The following is a 23451-nucleotide window of genomic DNA, read 5'->3' on the forward strand; positions in this document are numbered from 1 at the left end:
TTTCTCCTATTGTGAAAGAATTTAATCCAAGAAATATCAAGGAAAACTCAAGGACTTTACAAAGATGTTGTGATTTTAAAAAAAAAAACATATGAATGTTCTCTTGCTTATCAGATACAAAAGCTAATTCAAGGAATGGTGAATATGAAAAAATTTTCACTGACAGCTATAATACCTGCAGGAAAATCAGTAATAAACATTTTCCTTTCTAGAGACTGCCATAGCTCAGGAATTACCTAAGCAAACCTCAGCACAAGCTCACATTACAAGAGTCACACATCAAAACTGATATAAATGTCCATAAATTGGTGACAATTTACATCTGCAGCAGGAAAATATTTTCAATTATGCTCCATTACTCAAGAATGTGTCAGTTTAATAATATTTCTCCTCATGGGCAACCCAATCAAGTGACAGATTCATTTTAAGCTAGCTTTGTTGAAACAAAAATTCTTTGATTGAGAAGGGATTGTTTGTGTTCAGAATCTCTTTAAGACTTATCCTGACAGGTGAATTCCATCAGGCTCTGCACTTGGACAAACTAAACCTTAATTATCCAACTGGGAATACTAATTGTCTAATAGTCCCTACCAAGGTCAGTAAAAGTTGTCATCAGTTTAGAGCCTTCCTCTGAGGAACTACCTAAAACAAGTGATTTTTATGTCCAAAGGTGCTGCTCTGAGGTCATTTTATTGTGTTGAGTCTACTTCACACCCCAGAATCCATTCCATTTTTGAGAGGACAGGTCTGACTACAAGATGACCCCTGAGATTCTTTCTTGATCTGAAATTTGGTAAGGACTACATTTGGCCTTTCTTTGTATTCCTAGTACTTAGCACAATGCCTAAAACATAGTAGGTGCCTAATAAATACTTGTCAACTGTCCAAGAATGACTCAAATTTCTCATCAGTATTCCAAAAGGGAATGTCCTCCTATTCACTCTGGGATGTCTCTCTGGTCTGTGCCCTAGATCCTCCACAAAATTCTAACTTCTGAGAGTAGAGATTCTATCATTTGCTAGGGGCAGTGTCTCCATGGCATTCTTCATTTGGCAGGTAACTGAGCTCTGATTCTGTTCCATGCAGGGTGGCCAGATGGTTTTTTTGTGTCTTTGTAGTCATTAAGTCAACAACATTTGTTGAGACATATATTACTCTCTAGTGAGCTAACCTCATCACAACCTATGTTCTCTTCCTTTAGTTTTGTAGCTTAATCATACAGCTTCCCCAAGTCATGCTAATGTCAGAAGGAGGTCCTTTCTCCTTGGAGATCTTGGCTCTGAAGCTTGATATATGGTCTTTCTTCCTTCCTACATTCTTTATTATATCATGTTGGATTTTTTAAAAAATGATCAAAAAACTATCTTCTCCAAATATATGGTGATACTATCAAGTCTTTGGCTATTACAACCTCTAAGCATTCCTATTTTCATGTACTTTATATAACTCAGTTTATTATATCATTCTTTTGTAATATGCACCAAAGTTGAGAAGTGCCTTTTATCTTTTTTAGTATAAAACTATGGAGAATAGATGCTAGGAATCAACAGCACAATATCTTCTTTTTTGTTCTGAACTTTAAGACATTTTCTGACAACAGCTGAAGTTGAAAATTCAACAAGCATGCAATATAGTAAACTATAGCCCCCCCTCAAAAAAAAACACCAGAAATTACACATCTCACTATCACCCAATATTTAATATCCCTTAGCTCCTTTACCTAGTAAGTGTCAGTTTATGAATTTTAATACTTAGCATGAGCATGAAGTGTATAATGGCACTGGGCTCCTATCCACTCATGACCCAATTCTTCAATGCCCTTTAGTTCCCATTAGTAGTAAATATCAGTTTATAGATTCTAATATTTAGCAATAGTGTTAAGTATTTCATGGCTCCGAGCTCCTGTTCTTCAATTTCCCATTACTTTTAAGTACTCTGATGTGTCTATTGTGAACTATTTGTTTTTTTTTAATAGTATAAATATTTTTTCTCCTCCCTTTGAGCACAAAGTACCCATCATCTCACAGAGTAATTGAACCACTCAGTGTTAAGACATCCATTGTCACATATGTGCAGATAGTAAATATCCTTTGGGTTTTAAAAAAATCTGCTAAATTGGCATTTATGGCACTACCTAAAACAAGTTCCTTTTTTCTTCCTGTTTTTATAAAGTCTTTAGCTTACTTTGGAGATAGACTTGCAGACTTCCATGTCTCATCAGTTCTGTAATAATATAAATTGGATCCTCTAAAGTGCAAACAGCATAAAGCTGGATAAGCTTGGGATGTCTCAGGTTCTTCATTATCTGTGCCTCCCTCAGGAAGTCCTTTGGATCCATTGAACCTGAAATAAAAAGAAAAGGGGAAAAAAATCACTTGACGTTATTAAGGGCATTCCTATCTGCACAGCAACCTTGTGGGAATCACCAAGATTGCTTTCTGCCTCTTTGTAAAGTAAGAACAGCAGAGCCACAAATCTTTAGAGTTATCAAAGGAGAGAATCAGTTCAGATGAGGAAACCTAATAACAGGAATGCACCAGTGCATCAGGGCTATGGTGTTTATGGGTTATGACCTATAGGTGAACGAAGGTTGATTTGGGTCCATATGAAAAAGAATAGAGGAAAAAAAGACAAGCAGCCTAATTGATAAAATGTGGCACAGGCGCACATAAGCACTGTTAATGTGCAAAAGGGGAAAACACTGAATATTTAATTACTGCAGCAAAAGCTTTTATGTCTAAAGACAGAGGAAGACTGACGACTGCATCAGAGCCGTAGATACAGTCACTATTCTTTGCACCCACCCTGTGGGAACAGCTGGCTAACAATCCTAAGCAGGGTCACTTTCAGTATATTTATTTTCCCAGTTTGAAGGAGGCATTGTATGCAGATCAGGTGGAAGGGATTTTCAAGTCCATCCCCAAAACATAATTTTGGTATGCAAGCAGCCACAGCAATTTTATACAACATAGAAGAAACTGACTCAGAATGCTTTCTCTTGAGATACTGATCTTATCATCTTGTTAAAGTTGTCAGAGTGCTAATAACTTGACCAAGTGATAATGGAGACATATCCTAGGCTATTTTAAAGCCTAGTCTACAATTAAATTGTGCTTAGATGCCCCCATTGTGACTCTCCATGGAAGATGGCATATAGTTGAAGACAAATGAAATCAAGAACAGGAAAGAATTCTAACATGAATCTCTTAAGTCAAGCAAAACCCTTTTCTTTCTCTCAACAAAGCAAGTATTATTACTCACTTCCTGATAAAGAGGTAATGAACTCAGAGGGCAGATTGAGACATTTTTTGGGACATGGCCAATGAGGGAATTTGTTTTACCCGATTTTAAAAATTTCTAATAGTAATTTTATGTTTCTTACTTTCTCAGGATAGGGTGTGGGAGAAGAAGACAGGTCTTCCTGAAAATAAAATTTATTTTAATTTTTTAAAACTAAAAAGTAAACATATTGTTATTCAATTTGCATTTTCTTTTTCAAACCTTATTTAAAATCACAGTCAATTCTTATACTGTTTGTACTGATTTTTTTTTTTGGCAAGGCAGTTGGAGTTAAGTGACTTGCCTAGAGTCACACAGCTAGTAAGTGTTATGTGTCTGAGGCTGGATTTGAACTCAGATCCTCCTGACTCAAGGTCCCGTATTCTATCCACTGTGCCACCTAGTTGCCCCATGTTGTACTGATTTGACCAATAAGATATGACTGAATAACTTGTGAAACAGGTCCTCACTATGATCTTTGGTATTTGGAAGAATCACTATGGACAGGGATGATGTTATTTGAGTGAGGTGGTTGATTTTCCATAATATTGTTTTACCAGATGGGTGATTGTCTCTTCTGAGTCACAATGGCTCAAAAGAAAGCTTTTGAGAGGGCGTGGTAGCTGTGTTGGAAGATTTAAAGAGTCATCATGTGGGGGAAAAGTTAGACACATTCTTTGTGGCTCCAGGGGGCAAAATCTAAGCTAATGGGAGAAAAAACTTCCTAATGAACTATTATTACACATGTAAGGTATTTTTTGACAAAGATAGGAACACTAAAATTAATTTTCAATGAGGAAAGAATGCTAGAATCCTAGAATTAGATGGAACCTTGGAGGTTATGTAATGAATTCCATATTGAAAGTATGAATCTCCTCCTAGAAGTAACCTCCTAGAAGTGATCATCCAGCTTGTGCTTGGAGACTGAGAGTGATGGGGAATTCACTAGTTCATGAGACAGCCTATTCCTTAGGAAATTACTGCAGAGAAAACTTTTTGAATCTATATTTAGGATGCTTATGCAGGATCTCTTGGAATTCTACCCCCAAGGTATCTGGAATTCATTTCCCCACATGTCTCTTTGTGTGTTTTCTCTGGTTCAGAGCCTTAGATAACTGCCACAACGGAGGCATTTTTTTTTTTGTCCTTCCATTCCTGAGAGCACAGAGGTCCCTGAACAGGGCCTCATTAGTCTTTACTTATCAATCTATAGTTGGAAGAAATTGAGAGACTAGACTGAGCTCATCAGGTTAAGAAAGATAGTTGCTGATGAGATTTGACTCCAGATCATTCTAATTAAAATCTCATCAGAAAATGCAGTTCTGATGATCTCTTGAACCCCCAATTTCTAGTGGTCAGGTCCCAATTTTCTCAACTATAATAAACCCAATCTGCTGAGACACTGGCTCTGTACCCATTGTCTACCTATTTCTCCATAACTCTTTCTTCTTTTTTTTTTTTATTCTAGTTCCACCATTGTTATATCATGTGAAGGTCTAATTTATGAGTATAGTTTGCACCTAGAATTTCAAAGGGGCCTAAAAATCACAGTTAAGGGTTCTCCTTATTTGACAGTCACACTCAGATTGGTTAATTGCCAATTAAAAAGCTGGGAGGGATTGCTAACATGTTGGAAGAAAGAGTTGCAATCCACAGAAATCTTTCATTCTAGAAAGTTTCATGGAATATAAGAAAATGAAAGTGAATAAAAATAATGTCAAGTCTTACATCTTTGTTCAAAAAATCCACATCAGAAGTAGGAGAAAGAGAAGTATATTTACATAGCTGTTTCTCTGGGAAAAAAACTGAAGAGTTTAAAGAATTGTAAGCATATGTATCAACAATGGTATTGTTGATAACAAGAAAATTAATGCAATTGTGGGTATCATTAAAAGAGACATGGCATTCAGCACAAGGGAGGTGGAGGCGCTTCTGTACTCTGCCCTAGTTAGATCACATCTGGGATATCATGTCCAATTCTCGGGACATATTTTAGAAAGAATATTCATAACACCCTCTGGTTCAGCTGTGTGGATGATCAACATTGTCTCTAATGGTAGAGTTTCTTACAACAAGGAGCGATCCTGCTGGGAAGTTCATCACGATGTCTATATTCAGGAAACCTTTAAAAGTAATTGGAGAAGTTCTCAAGACAAGGGGTGGAATCATGGGGTTTGGACACAAGTGTGCTAAAAACTAGGCAGCCATAGTTAGCTGATGCAAACTGTTAGTTTATGATTCCACATCTTGGCAGAAAGCAGCATTTGCTCTTTGATAGTTAATGAGTCACTTAGTATTGGTGAGACCAATGGGGCCCTAATCCATGGAGACATTGATCCACAGAACTTCCAGTGGTAATAGCATTATTACTTCTATTCAGACAAAAGCAAATGTAAACAACATTCTACTATGGTGCCTGAGCTTAGAATCGTGGCCATGGAATCCTAGAAAATTATGATTCCTGCATCAAAATGCTCTAGTTAGTGGTAATCAAGATGAGTTAATGACATTAAGAGGCTGATTGCTCCTTTTCTTCTTCCAACTTGTGGTTCAATTTGGCAGAGGCTAACTAGCAACAGAGCTAAAGAGACTTCATATCAACTCATCTAATAACGTGGCATTAAATTTTCATTTTTGCCCATCAGAGCTACTGCAAGGGTTTATTCCAAGGGTCATCTTTATTGCTTGGTTGTCTGCTAAGCAATAAATAGTTACTGACATTGATTAATGGTCCAAAAGAAGTGAAAGCATTTAACCAATCACCAAAGCTATTTACTGGTATTACACCATAAATCAATAACTATGATTCCTATTGGAGAGAAAACTGTTGCATTTTGTTTGTTTATTTATGTGCTGAATTATAAGAAATATTCTTCTTGGTGTTTTCTAAAACTCCAGAGGGTCCTTTCTTTGGGATTATTTATATAATGATGAGAGAGAGAGAGAGGTCTAGTGAAAAGAGCACTACGTTCAAAGTAAGCTGCTCTAGGTTTAAATCCTTATGCTGATACTGACTATGTGGCCTTGGATAAGTCACTTAATTTCTCTAAGCTCCAGTTTCCAAACCTATAAAATGGGGTTTAATAATAATTCCAGGAGAAAGATGCTTTTAAAAGTTACATAAATGTTAAGCTATTAGTACAGATAATTGTTGTTCATCCTTCCTTTTGAAGAGGACCACTGACATCATGGGGTGATGTCTCGACTTGTAAGTGAATCGGATTTAAGTGAGACAGAGTTGCACAAAGACATCAGCCTCACTCTCTCTCCCAGAGTCATCAAAGTCCAGTGGTAAGACGAAAGTCAGGATGATTGGCAATGGCCCAGGTTGCAGTGGATGACCTTGGCATCTTCGACGTCTGCCCAAGCTCTAAGCGCTCCACAGTGCCAGATTTCAGCCACCTTCATGGTTATTGAAAGAAATTGTTCTCCTCCACCCATTCCACTGGGGGAAGTCTTGACATGCTTGGGGTAGACACCCTCCCTACTCACCAATGAGTTTGAGGCCTGTTGATTACCCTCAGCTTGGTTTAGGTCATCTGCCAAGACGGTTTTGCTGGGGTGAGGTATGGCCACTAGGTAACGGATAACTGGAAGGGAATTTAGAAGTCATGCAGTTCAACCCCTTCATTTTACTCAAAGAAACTGAGGCCCATTGAGGTTAAGTGTCTTGCCAAAGGTGCTAAGTCAGATCCTCTGACTTTTTCACTCAGTACAAAAATACAAAGATCTGAATGTTAGCTGGTTTGGGAGTGATTAATGAAAGTGATTATAATATTTTGTTTGTGATAGCCCTGCAGGGACCAAGAGGGAAAAAAAAATTAGTAAATCACGAACAACAGCTCAGGTAAAGTATGTCTTCACAGCCCAGCTGCATTTTTTTAATAACCTGTGACTTTTAATTACACAATATTCTCCTAACTTCATCAAATTAGCTAGCCCTGCTTTGAGTGAATTCTTTTGTTTAGACAACCAGTAATTCTGAGATAAGGCAGTTCTTATCATCCCCTATAACACGAGGAGTACTTCAGTATCTTTGGCTTTGTCAGAATGCGCATTCTATCCTCCAAAACATCGACAACCCTAATATAAATTATATTATCTTCAAGAATTGCTCTAACTCAAACACATCCTTCTGAAGCCAATCAGGTAATGAGCCTCTCCACATTTTGCTACACTGGTCCACAGACAACAGACCATGATTCCATCACCACGCCCAAAGTCAAAGGCTTTCCAGCTTTGGCAGAATCTGCCACAATTTGTGCTTTGCTAGAATAACTTTTAAGAACCCAAGATTACCACCAAGCTTTGGTGGGACATAATAGAAGGCCCATAGTGGAAGATGTGAGAATTGCCTGTGTACATACAATAGAACTAGTAAGGATGGAATGTTAGAGTTCTATCATTCTGAAGTCTTCTTTATACTGAGTATTTATGGCTTGTATGAATAACTGAGGCCCCAGAAGGTCTACTCTTGACTATATTTTTATCATACTAACAGATAACGCAAGGCGTACCCTGTCTTAGTGCCACTTTAAGCTATTATAAAAATGTTATATGTTTAATAAGAATGTATATGTATAGCCTATATCAGATTGTGCACCATCTTAGGGAGGCAGGCAGCGAGGGAGGGAGAGAAAAATTTAAAACTCAAAAGCTTATGGAAGTGATTGTTGATAAATTAATAAAAAATTTTAAAGGCATTTAAGTTTCAATAGCTTGAAACTACATTATGATTTTTGTGATACTCTGTATTTAAAAGATGACTAATGTTCTATTATTACTATTTTGCAGAATTTGATCTTATTTGGTACATCATTTATGAAAACCAACACTTCCTAGAAGTACCAGAGAACTCTTTGTACTACCTACCACATAGGGACATTGCAAGAAGAGCCTTAAAGTGCTATGTACCTGTTAACTATTGGTAGAGGTAGAGTTACTATTAGTATAGTAGCACGCTGCTTGGTCTCCTGTACCAGTCTCATCAAAAGAAATTGCCCCCCATACTGATTTCTGACCACTCTCATTTTTCTGTAAATAGGAAAAGCAAGATGGGAAAAAGAAAGGAATTTCTGATATTTTCAAATAAGAAAATTACAGAAAAGCCCACTGTAGTCTCCTGCCTGCCTTCTCTCTACCACCACAAGCACATAAATTTGGTTACAGAGTCATTCTTTATGTATTTTAAAGGTTCTACTTTCTCAAAAATCAATAATTTTTCCTTTTTTTATTAGAACCTGGAAAAAAGAGCCATCAAGAAGCTGAGTCTTAGGGGGCAGCTAAGTGGCAGCTAGGTGGTGCAGTGGATAGAGCTCCAGCCTTGGAGTCAGGAGGACCTGAGTTCAAAGCTGGCATCAGGCACATGACATTTACTAGCTGTGTGACCCTGAGCAAGTCACTTAACCCCAATTGCCTCAGCAAAAAGCAAAAAAAAAAAAAAGACAAAGAAGAAGCTGAATCTTAGAATCACAAAAAAGATGGGTATTTTATTTTTAAAGTCTTAAATTCTTATATATTCTTCTAACTGCAAGGGAATGTCCTTATTTTTGTGTTCTTAAGCTTTTGATCTCAAGATAGTACTATATGATCTATATGTTTTCGGTGTTTGATTCTCCACTGTTGGAAGGCAGGAAGTATGGCTTTGTAGTCTGCTTGGAACTATGTACATACAGTACTGATATACTTTGTAAGGCCCTCAAAAAGTAACAATGGTAATCAACAAGTCTATCATTTAAATTGTGATGGTATCATACCTGGTTTTAATGTTTTGACTGCTACTGGAGTAGTATTATTCCATAAACCTTCCCACACCTCACCAAACTGGCCAGATCCTAATATTTTCAGAAGTTGCAGAGAGTTTCGATCGATTTCCCACTGGTCCACAGTCTTATATGACAAATCAAAAGTAGTTGGGACTTCTTTCTGTTATGAAGAACATAAGAAAGAAAAAAATTCACATTTTTTTCACTGATTAACACATACTGTTAAAGAAATGAAGAGACTTCAATGAGGTAGAATTAAGGAAAGTTCATTTCAAGATGATGGATGGTGTGAACAAAGGTAGAAATGAGAGGACAGGATAAGAGCAGGTGATGGAGTTCAGGATAGTTTGATTGGGATATAGATTACATGAACAGTAATAGTGAGAAAACATTGAGGTCATTTAGGCTGAAGCTAGAGTATAGAGGGCTTTGCATGCTAGCCTAGAAGTTTTTACATTATGCAGAAGGTAATGGGGAAAGACAAAGTTTTTAAGTAAAGGAAGTCATATGAATAGAATGTTGCTTCAGAAAAATGATTCTGGCAGTGATGTGGACATTTCTGAAGAGGGGATGGCTTGGAGGCAGGAAGAAGTCTATTAATACAGTCTAGGTAATATGAACTTGGGTGGTTACAGTGTGAATAGAAAGGAGGGAATGAATGTCAGAAATATTAAGGGGATATAATCACAAGACTTGATAACTGACTTAATGTGAAAGATGAGAAAGAAGGAAGAATGCAATGTTACAATCTTAAGTCACAGGTGGGATAGTCTCATAGAAGGAAATTAGAGAAGGGAAGATTTGGGGGGTCATAATGAATTAATTTTGAGACATATTAAATTTGTGATGCTGTTTGGACATCCAGGTTGAGCTAGCCAAGAGGCAACCATAAAATTGGGATTAAAGCTCTAAGAGAAATATTAGGACTGGAGATAAAGATTTTGGAGTTATCAGCAGAGATGTGGTAGTGGAAGTCATAGAAGTAGACGAGATCATTAAGAAAAGTAGCAGAGAGAAAAAAGAGAAAAGGTCCAAGGTTGAACCTTGGGGGCAATACATTTAAAGGGCAAGAGGAACATGAGAAGCTAGCAAAAGTGACGATGAAAGAGCAGAGAAGACTAGAGAAAAACTGAGTGTGCTGTATCACAGAAAGCCAGGGAAAAGAGAGAAGAGACAGAAGGAAAAGGTTGGAAACAGCTAAACACTATATATAGGTTGAGAAAGAAATTGTTGCATTTTTTTGATAAAGATGTATTAAACAATTTTAAAAGTAGCTATGTCAAGCAAAGCATCAAATGGGTGGTAAGAAAATAGAAGCAATAAGAACAGACTACGCTTTCTAGAACTTTGGCAATTAAGGGGAGGAGTAAGTTTAAAAGCTTGAGGGGGGTATCACAGTCAAGGTAAGATTTTTTTACAGATAAGGCAGATCTCTGTAGATAGATGGATAGATAGATAGAGAGATAGATAGATGATACACACACACACACACACATACATACATACATACTAAGTAAAAGAAACTAAAAGAGGGGAAGAAGTTGAAAGTGCTTAAGATAAGGAAAAGATTTATGAAGTTCACACGGAAGATAAAAGGAAATGGGGCAAGAACACAACTCCTGCCCTCACAAAGTTCACATTCTAATGACAGAGAAAACATGTAAATAACTATGTAATATAAGATGTATAAAATACATATAGAATAAAGGTATTCATAAAGGCAAGTGACTTAGGTGGGCAGGGCCAAAACTGAGCCTACAGAAGATGGATTTGAGCTGAGTGTTAAAGGTAGTCAAGGTGGTTAGGTATCTGAGTTAAGGAAGGAGAGCAAAGAAATCTGAAAAGATAAGTGAAGAGGCTTGAAGTTCAATTCAATTCAACAATTAATTCATTAAGTGTCTGCAACTTACACTACTTAGAATGCTGATGCAGCAGTGTTTCCAAAGTCTTTTCTAGGTCTCAAGTTGATCAATTTCCCACCCCAATAAGTGCCCACAGTTGGGTAAGAAGAGCTACCTATAATGCTACTTCATTTCCCAATCTTTGTAAACTGAAGGGCTCATTTAACCCATCAGAAATATAGTGAACTACCTTATAATATAGTGAAATGGATCTAACCTCATATATAAAAATCCTCCATCATTTCAAATATTTTATAAAGGAAACATTATATGAACAACAGAATAATAGCAGAAGTATTCAGATACTTCTAAATATCACTCCCCTCTCCAATCAAATGGAAAAAAGAGAAAGAATTTCAAACACTTTCAAACAAAAACAGTAAAATGGTGCCTGTAAAAATTCAGGGAAACTTATAGAGTGTCTACCTGTTTAATATTCTGGTATACAGACTCATGATAAATTGCAATCTGAAACTCTGGTCTTCTTCAGACCCTTCATGGATGGCACTTTATCAATGCCTTAGTTCAAAGGACCAAACCAGTGTCATCTTTGATGTCTGCCATAAATTGTCAGATGGTACTTCTTTTGATTTGACCCATCTTACGATGAACAGTCACTTCTGAAGGGGGGTGGGGAGTCACTAAAACAGTAATCGAACACTATTAAATACTGATTCATTGACTGTACCTTTAGACATGGTTTTCCAAGTTTGACACAGAGGCCATCGCTTGTCTTGGTGTAGTAGTCCACAAAAGCATTCAAGGTATCAAAAGTTCTTCTCCGAGTAACGAAGAAGCCTCCTTCATCAAGCCTTCTCACTCGATAGTGCTTCACAATTTTGTCATCTAAAACTGTAACACCACCACCACCACCACCAAGAAGTGTCATTAATAAACAGAATAACAGATGTAGAAGGAAGGTTAGAGAAGTAAGTTCATCAAAAAGATGGGTGATTTTCTTAGCTCTAAGAACTCCTTCCACCAGCAAGATGTGGAAGCACTTTTCCATGACCTAGTAGATAGAGCCTAGAGAGTTGCTGCAGCATCAAGAGGGTAAGTAAATTGTCCAGGATCACGGAGCTAATAAGTTTCAGAAGCAGGACTTGAACCCAGCATTTTCTGACTTCAGACTTAATACTCCATCAAACGCTATACATGAAACTGTTCTGCTTCTGACCCAAAATTACACCTGTATGAGATACCAGACCTAAGATGATTTGAACCTAAGATCACTTGATTAAGAGACTAGGAAAAACCTAATGTCTATAAATCATTGATTATCAAGGTATATATGGGACAGCTAGGTGACTCAGTGGATAGAGCACCAGGCCTGGAGTTAGGAAAATCTAAGTTCAAATCTTGCCTCAAACACTTACTAGCTATGTGACCCTGGACAAGTCACTTAACCCTGTTTACTTCAGTTTCCTCATTTGGAAAATGATCTGGAGAAGGAAATAGCAAACTCTTCCAGTACCTTTGCCAAGAAAATCCCAAATAGTGTGGAGTCTGGACACAACTGAAAAAAAAATGACTGAACAATAATCAAGACATACATTTAAAGTGAAGAGGTCACATAAGGGTCCTACCCTAATCTAGGCTTCCTAATGAGAAATGTAGCTCACTATGATTGATTTAGTTATAGCAAATCAATATTGTACTCTAGTCCTGCTTGCTTATCTAGTATAGGGACAAGTATAAAAGTATAGGTCTAAAACCCAGGATTTGAAGGCACATCTGTACTTTCCAAATAGGATGCAATTCCTGTAGCATAGAGGAAAGAACCCTGGACTGGAAATAAGGAATTTTGATTCTAGTATTGACTCTTCCATTAAACTGGTCACATGATTTTGGGAGTCACTTATCTTTTTCAGCCTAAGTTTCCTTTTCTGTAAAATGGGAAATATAACACCTACAGTAACTATATCTATATCTATATCTATATCTACATATATCCCCAAAAAATGGGCTGTTGTGAGCATCAAATGTGAAAATGCATTCAAAGCACTTTGAAAACCTTAAAGTATCGTATGCAAATTTTAGCCATCATTATCATCCTTATGTATAAACTGAAAAGTTTAGATTAAGGAATTCTGAAATCCCTTCCAGCTCTAAAATTTTGTGGTTAAATGTGTCCTGAACCTCTCAGTTTGCAATATATTTCATTTGCTTCATGGACCTGCAATTTCACACAATCTCAGAATTTGAAATGACCTCAGAGGTCATTTAATCTAATTCGAATTATAGCCCCAAAAGGGTCATTCAAACTCCACTTGAAGACCCCCAGGGGAGGAGAACTACTTCCTTTCTGAGATAGACCATTCTACTTCTGGATAGCTCTAGACATTAGGAAGTTTCTCTTTAATTCACACCAAAAATTTTTCTCTCTGAATTTTCCATCCCTTGTTGTCAAGGGTCAAAAACAAATATAATGGTCTTTCTTCATGACAACTAGTCAAATATTTATAGATTCTTCAAGCAATGTCCCCATTAATCTTCTCTATTTCCATCAGATGATTTTTATAAGGCATGGTTTTTCAGATCATTCACTATCCTGGTCACATTCCTTTGGGTGTACCCCTTTTATATCAATGTCTTTCCTAAGACGTGGAATCCAGAAATAAACCCCATGCTCCAGATGACATCTTACCAGCTCATATTATATCAAGACTATCAGTCACCATGTTCTGGAGACTGTAATTCTATTAAAACAGTCAAGATCAACAGTCAAACAATACCAATTTATTAAATGCCTCCTACATGCCAGGCTTTGTGCTAGATCCTAGGGGTACAAAGACAAAAGTGAAATAGTCCTTGCCTTCAAGGAGTTTATATTCCATATTATATTAGCTTTGCAGAGAAGGCTTAATAGCACACTTTGGATTCAGCTTGGCATTGCAGCCCACTAAAATCCTTAGGTCTTTTTCACATGAACCTCTCCCATCCTATATTTATGAAGACAATTTTTCAGACACAAGTGGGTGTAGGACCTCACACTTTTTTTTGTTGAATTTCATTTGATTAAATTCATTGTTGTGGATATTTCCTCTACCAGTCCAGATCAGATCCCCTGCATGTCTTAGAATATAATCTTTGTTAGGTGCTGTGGTCACCCTTCCCCTCCCAAAAAAAAACTCATCACTCTATATAATGATCACATCACTCTGATAAATGTTGCTTGTTTTTTCTTCCATCACTTCAATTCTGACTTGATTTTAAATTCCATATCTCAGAAACTTTCCCTGAGCCTGTCTACAAAGGGCAGAAGCCATTCCCCAACAACAGGAGTTTAAGATGAAATATCAGCTTCTAAAATCATTGCTCCAAAGGCAAATAATTGGTAGTTCATTATAATACTTTCAGGACTAACAGGCTTCTCTTGGAACTGCCCTTAGCTTATGTGAAAGGCAAAAAATTAGTCCCAAGATATAAATACTGTTATAGGATGGTCTCTCATAAAGGACCATTTCTTATTTCTTGATTTATTAGACCTAGTACAGCATTGACTCTTTCATTTGTAACTGGCATCATGGGCATTTATATATGTATCATTAAAACAGTCAATCCAAATAAGACCAAGCTTTGACTATAATAAAAAGAGAGACAGAGAGAGTGAAGAAAGAGACAGAGAGAATTTAGCAGAAACTATGGGAAAATGCAATAGCCTTATGCACATGATGAAGGCATTTTTAATATCTGTCAAATGCCTCAGTAATAATACCTGTAGCACACATGATGCTTTGTATTCTGAAATTTTTATTGGTGAATGTACACCACATCCAGCAAGGAGGTACTCATTAAGAGTGAAGTCAGGAGTGTAAAGCAGGTGCCAGAGGAAAAGAAACCCTCTCTTCTTTATTCAGATCTTTATTACAACAGCAAGCCTATCCATTCTTTTCCAGTTGTCAAAGGATAATAATGTTTGCTCTGTTCTTTTCAGGTTGCTAGGGACTGCTGTGAATTCATATTGGTTAAGTACTTTGAGATAATCAGATTTTTTAAAATGCTAACTCTAAAGAATAATTGAACAAGCTATCCATCAATTCAAGGCAGCAACGTAGCTGAATGGATTGAACTCCTAGGCCATGAATTCTGAGCTTTGATCCAGACTTCTCATTTATGCTTCTTGATCAAAGGAAATATATTTCCCCTTGTCAAGTGATGAATCTACCAAAACAATGGTTGAAAAATCAGGACATACCACATACAAAAGGTGTGAGGGAAGCCAGGCCTGCATAAAACCATCATACTAGACAAAAGCCTAAGAAAAGAGTTGTGTTTTTTTCCACAAGCTGAATGAATTGACATTGCTAATAAAGAGTCGTATTTATATAGTTCTGATGTATTGTTATTTCATTCATACTAGACTGACCTAAATTCATTTCTATTAAGTTGTTGGTATATTCAGGAGAACAGGTCTCTCCTGGCACATGCCAAACTTGTCAAGGACAAAGATAAATGAACAAAACATATACTGTGATAGGTATATATGTATGTAAACACGTACACATCATTAAAACAAATTATTGGGTTTCACTGCTTAAACTTCCTTACACTGTCCCAGAAACCTCTTCATCCTGGAAGATCACTTCAACCTTAGAATCCACATCTCTGAAGTACCTTATGTGTCTGGAGCCTCTCCCTCTGTTTGGATGGCTTTTCATAGAACCACTTTTTGAGGAAGGCAACCAGACCAGCCATCTTTTCATTTTCCATCAAGCTACGCTCTTTAAGACTTCTCCATTGTGCTCCCATGCTGAGTACCTTCTTTCCCTCTCCTTTTCAACATCTTTATATATTGTTTTCTCTTATTAGGCTGTAGGGAAGCTAGGTGGCAGGCCTGGAGTCAGGAAGACTGCTCTTCCTGAGTTCAAATCTGGCCTCAGATACTTACTAGCTATGTGATCCAGGGCAAGTCACTTAACCCTATTTGCCTCAGTTTCCTCATCTGTCAAATGAGCTGGAGAAGGAAATGCCAAACCACTCTAGGATCTTAGCCGAGAAAACTCCAAATGGGGTCACAACAAGATAGACATGACCGATAAATGAATGAACAACAACATTAGAATGTAAGCTCTTTAAGGACAAGGGCTGTCTTTCTTTTTATTTATATTTATATTTCCAGTGCTTAGCATAGTGCCTTGCACATAGTAAACACTCAGTAAATTCTTATTGTTATGTCAGCATATTTAAAAGCAAAAAATCAGTTCAGTAAATTATAGTCCAAATAATTAACAAATTTACTCTATGTTGAAATCTATGATACTAGACCCTTTTTTGATCTTAAGTTTCCTCATATGAAAAATTAATATATTAATATTTGGATCACCCTCCTTATAAATTTGTTGTAAGGAAAGCACCATATGAAGGACTGCTGTTGTTATTCAACTCATTGTTGTAGCATCATGTAGACATAACCTCAGATGGTGTTTCTGTGATAAACTGTGTTTACCACAATATTGATGGTTGAAAAAACAGAGTGTTAGGGTGCTAGGAAGCCATATGTCTCAAGGACAAAAATGCAAAAAATTGATATACATGGTAAAAACAAATTATTGGGTTATGTCTTCATGATACCAAAACAATAAGTCAATTTAGTGAAAAATATCAGCCCAACTGGTTGACATGATTAATATAAAACACATGACTGACGAAGATACTGTATTGATTGGTTCGTTTGGCAAACTCTCATTAAAACTCTCTTTTATGAGGAAGAAATTGTGCAAAATACTGGGGAAGATTCTAAGGTCAAAAAAAATTACATAATCCAAGACCTCAAAGAACTTAGATTCCACTAAGGGTGGGTGAAAGTTAGAATATACAGACAAAAACCGATAAGTATAATACAAGGTGGAATATATTGGGTGGGGCCAAAGGAGAGATCTGGGCAAAATGTTTAGGAAATTTTGAAGGGAAAGAACACTCAGCTAGAGGGAACAGAAAAAGCTTAATGGAAGAGGAGAAAAAGAGAGAGACAGAGACAGAGAGACAGAGAGAGAGAGAGAATAGATTCTGGAAGGCAGAGATGAAAATTGAGGGCATTACTGATACAAAGGGAGCTTGTTCAAATGAAGAGAGATAGGAAACACCACATCAAGTTTGGGGAACAGTTAGTAGTCCATGTTGGCTAGAACATAGAGTGTATGAAAGAGAACAATGTGAAATGAGATTGAAAAAGTAGAAGCAATTGTGGAGAGCTGCTGAAGGGTTTTGAATAAAGGAGTTATAAGGTCAGATCTGTGCCTTGTGAAGATGACTTTGGTAACTATAAAAAGGAGACCCTAGAAGCAAAAGGATGAGTAAGAAGGCCATGACAATAACCCAGACAAGAGGTGTTGAGAAGGTGAACTGGGGTGACAGCAGTGTGAGTGAAATGACAGGAATGGATACAGGAGATACTGAAGAAGCAAAATGAACATGTTAGCAAATAATTGGATACAGGGGGTGGGGTTGGGGGAAGAGGAAAGAAGAGGGAGGGAAGAGTCGAAGAAGGTTCCAAGATTTCTGACCCATGTGCCCGTGAAAATGTTGGTGCCATCAGTAAAAATCATATAACTGGGAAGATGGGTAAAGAAGCCTAATCTAAGAAATGGAAAACCTGGATTTGAGATGGAGACTTCTGCAACTTACTAGTTGTTTATCTACAAATAACTTGCAGTGGGGTACAATGGTAAGAATACTGGACTTGGAATCAGAGTTCTTGATTTCCAATCCAAGTCCTGCCAATCAATATGTGACTCTGGGCAAATTACAAACCCTCTAGACATCAGCTTCCTCATCTGTAAAATGAGAAAGTTGAACTAAATGGCTTGTTCCAGTGAGAAATCTATGATCCTATGAACATCTCTGAGTCTCAGTTTCTTTATATGTAAAATAAGTATAATAATAGTTGGATTACCTATCTTAAAAGTTTATTATGAGGAAAGCTCTAGATGAAGGACTACTGTTATAACTTACCAAATTTTCATTTTTCAACTGATTGCTCTAGCGTCATTGTTAGTGCCTGAGAATAATCTATTTTCACACAGTATAAAACAGTGACTTAGTTGACTGAGCACAGGAATGAAAATCAAGAATTCATGTCCGAATCTTATTCTGCCAGTGATTTGTTCTTTGACCCTAGGCAGGGAATTTCATCTCAGTTTCCTTACCTGGAAAATGAAAATAATGAATATCACCCTCACCTCACAGGGATATTTTGAGTGTTATCATTCATACAGTGTTGTAGATTTCCCACTGAAACCGTATGGTACAGGGTTTGCCAAATCAGCCTCATCAATAGATGCGATGATAATGGGGGAGCCTTTGCATAGCAGCATTCTCAGTGATTTGTACAATAACAATACCATGACTTGATCACTATCACAAATCTGAAGCTAAGAAGTGATTCATGTTTCTGTGTGACAGGCCTCCCTCCTGCAATTGGCAAACTCACTTATCTATCTGATTATTAACTCTCCATAAAGCTCCTGTCCCACCTAAATTATCAGACTATTATAGGGAGGACACTGGAGCTTCAGTACTATGAAATCCACAGATGGTTACACTAATAGACTTTCACAGATTCCATGCCATCTCACCTTACATGTAACTTTCCATTAAAGGTGAGCTTTATTGGTACTACAGCAACAAAAACTCTCTGGGATCAAATCCAAGACATAGTCACATCATATTGAATTTTGCTTGATAGCAAATAATGAATGGTGCAGTAACAGCAAGGTTTGAAGGTAATTAGCTTATTAGGGGAAACATGACAGCTGCCTTTAAATATCTAAAGGGCTGCCACAGAAGAAAGGGAATAAACTATATTGCTGTAGGCTAATGTTTCACAAAGTGTTGTATAAGGACGTCTGTGAGTCCCCAAAACCCTTTCAGGGTGTCCACAAGGTCAAAACTATTTTCATAACAATATAATTCAAATTCCTATGTGCTAAATATAGATATAACCCACATAAACAAAAATTCTTTAAGGAAGTCCTCAATCATTTTTAAGATTACAAAAATGTCTTGAGAACAAAAAGTTTGAGAACCACTGCTTTAGACATTAGAATCTATGACACATGGATGAAAATTACAAAAAAAAAAAAACAGATTTGAGCTCTCCCCTCATCTCTCCCTCATGGCTTTCCTGGCTTCCTTCAAATCTCAGCTAAAGTCCCACCTTCTACAAGAAGCCTTTTGCAGTCCTCCTTAATCTCATTATGCTCTCTCTAAGATTATCTCCAATTTATATTGTATCTATCTTGTTTGTACCTAGTTGTTTACATATCACCTCCCCCATTAGACTGTGAGCTCCTTAAAGGCAGAGATTGTTTTTTGCCTTTCTCTACATGTCCCCAGGCTTAGCACAATACATTGCTGTTAGTCATTGTTTAGTTGTTTTTCAGTCATATCTGACTCTTCATGATCCGTTTGGGGGTTTTCTTGGCAAAGATACTCCAGCTCATTTTCCAGATGAGGAAACTGAGGCCAACAGGTTTAAGTGACTTGTCCAGGGTCACACACCTAGTAAGTATCTGAAGCCAGACTTTAACTCAGGAAGAAGGGACTTCCTGACTCTAGGCCCAGCATTCCGCCTACTGTGCCACTTAGCTTCCCCTAGCACAATATATAGTAGGTGCTTAATAAATGTTTCTTGACTTGTTGACTTAAAAAAAAAGTTTGAAAAGGTGGAATAGAATTTCCCTAACAGTTAGTGAATCCCCCTCCATCAGAGCATTTAACTAAAGATTGGGTGGTCATCTGAGATTTTATATAGAAAGGTTTCCTCCTCGAGCAAGTGATTGGCCGGAATGATCTTTAAGGTCCCTTCAAACTGTGTTTCTTGCAGATGGTCTTACATTGTATAGACGTAGCCACACGTAAATGTGCACAGTAGGTGAAAAGTATTACTGGGAAATGAGTAAAGTCATCTAATAGGCTTTTGATGATTTTGTTAGGTACTCTTTATAATTGGTTCCACTAAACCTATCCACTTTCCCCTTTCCATTCTTCCCCTTTCTACTTAACAAATAGACAGAACTAATACTATCTCATAAAATACAGTGAGGAGAAAGGAACAAAACTAAGATCTTCTGGCTCCCATTTAATACTCTATTTAAACCTCAGGTACTTACTTAGATGTCCTTTGATCAAATTTTCAAGGCTGATGAGAAGATCTAATTCAGGTTTTCTACCCTCATAAAACAACATCTGGAATATTGTATTCAGTTCTGGACATTTCATTTTAGGAAACACATTGATTAACTAGAGTGTATCCATAAGGGAAAAAATAGATGAGGATAGCACATGCTGCCATAAAAGGATATGGAATAGAGGCCAAATCTATGATTTCACTGCTGTAAGGAATTCCAAGGGAAAGAAACTTTGTTTATCAATGTAAGTCAGCACCTTTTCATAAACTTTCAGTCTTAGAAAGCTGCCTGGACATTGAAAGATTAAGTGACTTACCCAAATTCACAAAATCAGAATACATCAGAGACAAGACTTGAACCCAGGTTTCTGAGTTTGGAGTTCACCTCTCAAAAAAAAAAAAATACAATCCTGCCTTTCAGCATTCAATTGCCATTATTGGATGGGTTGGTGAAATTGAGGATGTTTGACCTAAGAATAAAAGACTTAGGGGAGGGAAGAACTATTTATTAAGCTCCTACTATGTACCAGGCACTGTGCAAAGCACTTTACAGATATTTTATTTAATCCTCACAATGACCCTGGGAGGTAGGTATTATTAGGATCCTCATTTTACAGTTGAAAAAACTGCTGCAAACATAAGTGATGTGTCCAGACCAAATAGCTAGTGCCTGAAACTGGATTTGAATTCAGGTCTTCCTGACCCCAGATCTAGTACCCTCTTCACTATACCACCCTAGCTGCCTTGGGGAAGGGGAAGATATAATAGCAGAATTTAAGGTGTTATCATATGGAAAAGGGATTAGATGTGTTTAGTTTTGCTCCAGGGGGGAGAACTAGGAATAAAAGTTGAAGAAAAATAGTTATAAGTTTGTGGTAAGGACAAAATTCCTAACTAAAGGGAAAGGGGCTACCTGAAAAACCAGTAGTTTCCCCATCACTAGAGCTCTTCATTCAGAAGCCACTTATGGATGTTCTAGAGAGGATTCCTATTCAAGTATGGTCTGTGTGTTCCCTTCCAAATCCAGGACTACATGAAGAAAATTGAGTGTCCTTTATCTTGACCTCTTCAATTAAGGCTTTTTTAGTACAAAATATTTGCTTCAAAATTTCTTTGAATTTCCAGTTTCTACCCCATTCAAATCTTCCAATCCAGATAATGAAGAATCATCTTTTTAAATATTTTCTACTCACATAATTACTCTCTTCCAAATAGCAAAATGATTCTCAAATATAAGTATCTATACTTGTTTTATATTTTATCATATACATTCTTACATCTTTATCATAATTTTTGTATCTGTTCTTTGGGAATGACCCGTATCTTTCATTTCTTGTGCGTATCCCCATAGAGTTTTGTGTGGTGCTACACATACCACACAAATGATCAGTAAATGTCACTTGTTACTTATCTAATTCAGAAAAACAAATCACAATTCTTCCTTCTCTCTTTTTCTGTCTTCTTTTTCTTCTATTCTTCTTCCTCATCCATATCTTCCTTCCCCAAAGCACTTTTAAAACACCTATTTGCATGCTGTACAGTTCTAGCTACTGCATTGAGAGATTTAGAAAGAACTCCTGCCCTACTGAAACAAATAGAAAAATAAGTCCAGTACCTGCCATGGGTAAGTTTTTAAGACAACAGAAGTATTTCTCAGATCCTGCTGTCTATGCCAAAATCTCTACTAACATAATATATAGTACATTTCTTTTCAAATGCATTAGGAAGAAATGTTTGATGGAAGGAATGTTGACAGAGTTACATAGTAACTAATGGGATACATGCATTATTTTAATGCCTTTAAAAAATTATCATTACTAATTTATCAAATTGAAATTTACTTAATTCATTATGTATATCATAAATATACATTATTTGCAGCATGATAATGACAAAGGAAATCATCTTATTGAAAGACAATTTCTTGAAGTTGGGAAAATCTGGATTTTAATTCTGCCTCTGATACATACTAGCTATATAATTAGGTGAAAGTCGTTTAAGTTCTCTGAACTTCAGTTTCCTCATATGTAAAATGGAAATTATCATACCTATCTCACAGGTTGTTATGAAGAACAAATGAGATAATGTATGCAAAGTGCTATGTAAATATGTCAGTGATTATTCATTATTCTGGATTCTTAAAGTATCAGGAAAATTGAACCTTTTAGGAAGTCCTGATATTAATTTTTGTAAACAAGTTGCCCATTTACAGGAACTTTGTAGACACATCGTGGGTATGTCCTGATTTGAAGCATTAAGTAACTTTTGCCTAGTCATTAGAGATTCTTTTTTTTTTCCTTCACTCAATCTTCAGTCTAATCAGCATGGTCACTCCCTCCAAGACTACAGAAAAAACCATTCTAATATACTCATCCTGTATGATTCTTGTGTAAATATTTCTGTACAGCCTCAGCCCAGGCCCCACCATTTTTTTTTCACATAAAATCTTAAATTTAGCTTGAATTGGATAACTCCTTCCCAAATGCAAATCATTGAGTCATAATTTCTATGGGAAAGTAATTCACAAAGTGTGGTCCCAGAACCCCCAGGGATCCCCAGACCCACCTAAAGGATGCAAAAATTTAAAACTTTTCATGATAATACTAAGATGTTATTTGCCTCTTAAAATACTCCTTCCTTTTCCAACTACGTATCTGTGTAAGGTCAGATTTTCTGCATTTGTTTCAATTAAAACAACAGATTGCAACAGATTTAATGTAGAAGCAGATGTGAGAATCTAGCCATCTTCCTATTAGCCAGATATTAAAAAGATTAGCAAAAAATACCTAAAATGCCATTCTTTTCCCTCTTTTTTGTTTTGTGAAATGTAGTTATTTTAATAAAATATGTTATTTATCTTAACATTATTTAAGCAACTCACTGTTTTAAATTAATAAATAAACATTTTTATACTGTATCAATTTTCATTTCTAATGCATAAAAATCAATAGATATAACCAGGGGTGTGCTAGAGCCATCTTGACCTGGCTCAGAGAACCCTCAAGAGCCTATTATTAAATCTTCAGTAGGAGCATTTATAGTTCAGAAATCAGCAAAGCTATAAACCAGGGCTCAATATCTTATTTTGTTTACTGCCTAGACTTGAGAAAACTATAGAGAAAATGTTAATAATACAAATTAAATTTAAAAGTGTGGCATGCGTACATTATTCTTTCCGGAAAGCTTGTTGTTAAATATTTATCAGCACACCATTATCTATATAACTCACATAAACAAAGCTCTTAGGAGTTCTCAATAATTTTTGAGAATGTAAAGGGTTCCAGAGAACAAAAAGTAAAACTTACTTGGAGGAATGGCATACAATTTCCCCAGAAAAACCACAAGAGGGAGCCTTGGTTTGATTGAAATGGATCTA

The 23451-nt window shown here is 36.6% G+C and overlaps 1 protein-coding gene across 1 annotated transcript in view; it reads right to left on the bottom strand.

Moving 5' to 3' along the window:
• Window positions 1–23451, bottom strand: part of FRK (fyn related Src family tyrosine kinase) — a 119814-nt gene that overhangs the window by 12302 nt on the left and 84061 nt on the right. The window contains exons 3-5 of the mRNA XM_027848626.1: window positions 11634–11797; window positions 9036–9204; window positions 2185–2343 (exon numbers count right to left, since the gene is read on the bottom strand). Coding sequence (XP_027704427.1) covers window positions 2185–2343; window positions 9036–9204; window positions 11634–11797 — 492 coding nt within the window. The remainder of the gene's footprint in view (window positions 1–2184; window positions 2344–9035; window positions 9205–11633; window positions 11798–23451) is intronic.

Source organism: Vombatus ursinus, unplaced genomic scaffold, assembly GCF_900497805.2.
Source record: "Vombatus ursinus unplaced genomic scaffold, bare-nosed wombat genome assembly UNPS02006779.1, whole genome shotgun sequence".
NCBI lineage: Eukaryota > Metazoa > Chordata > Mammalia > Diprotodontia > Vombatidae > Vombatus > Vombatus ursinus.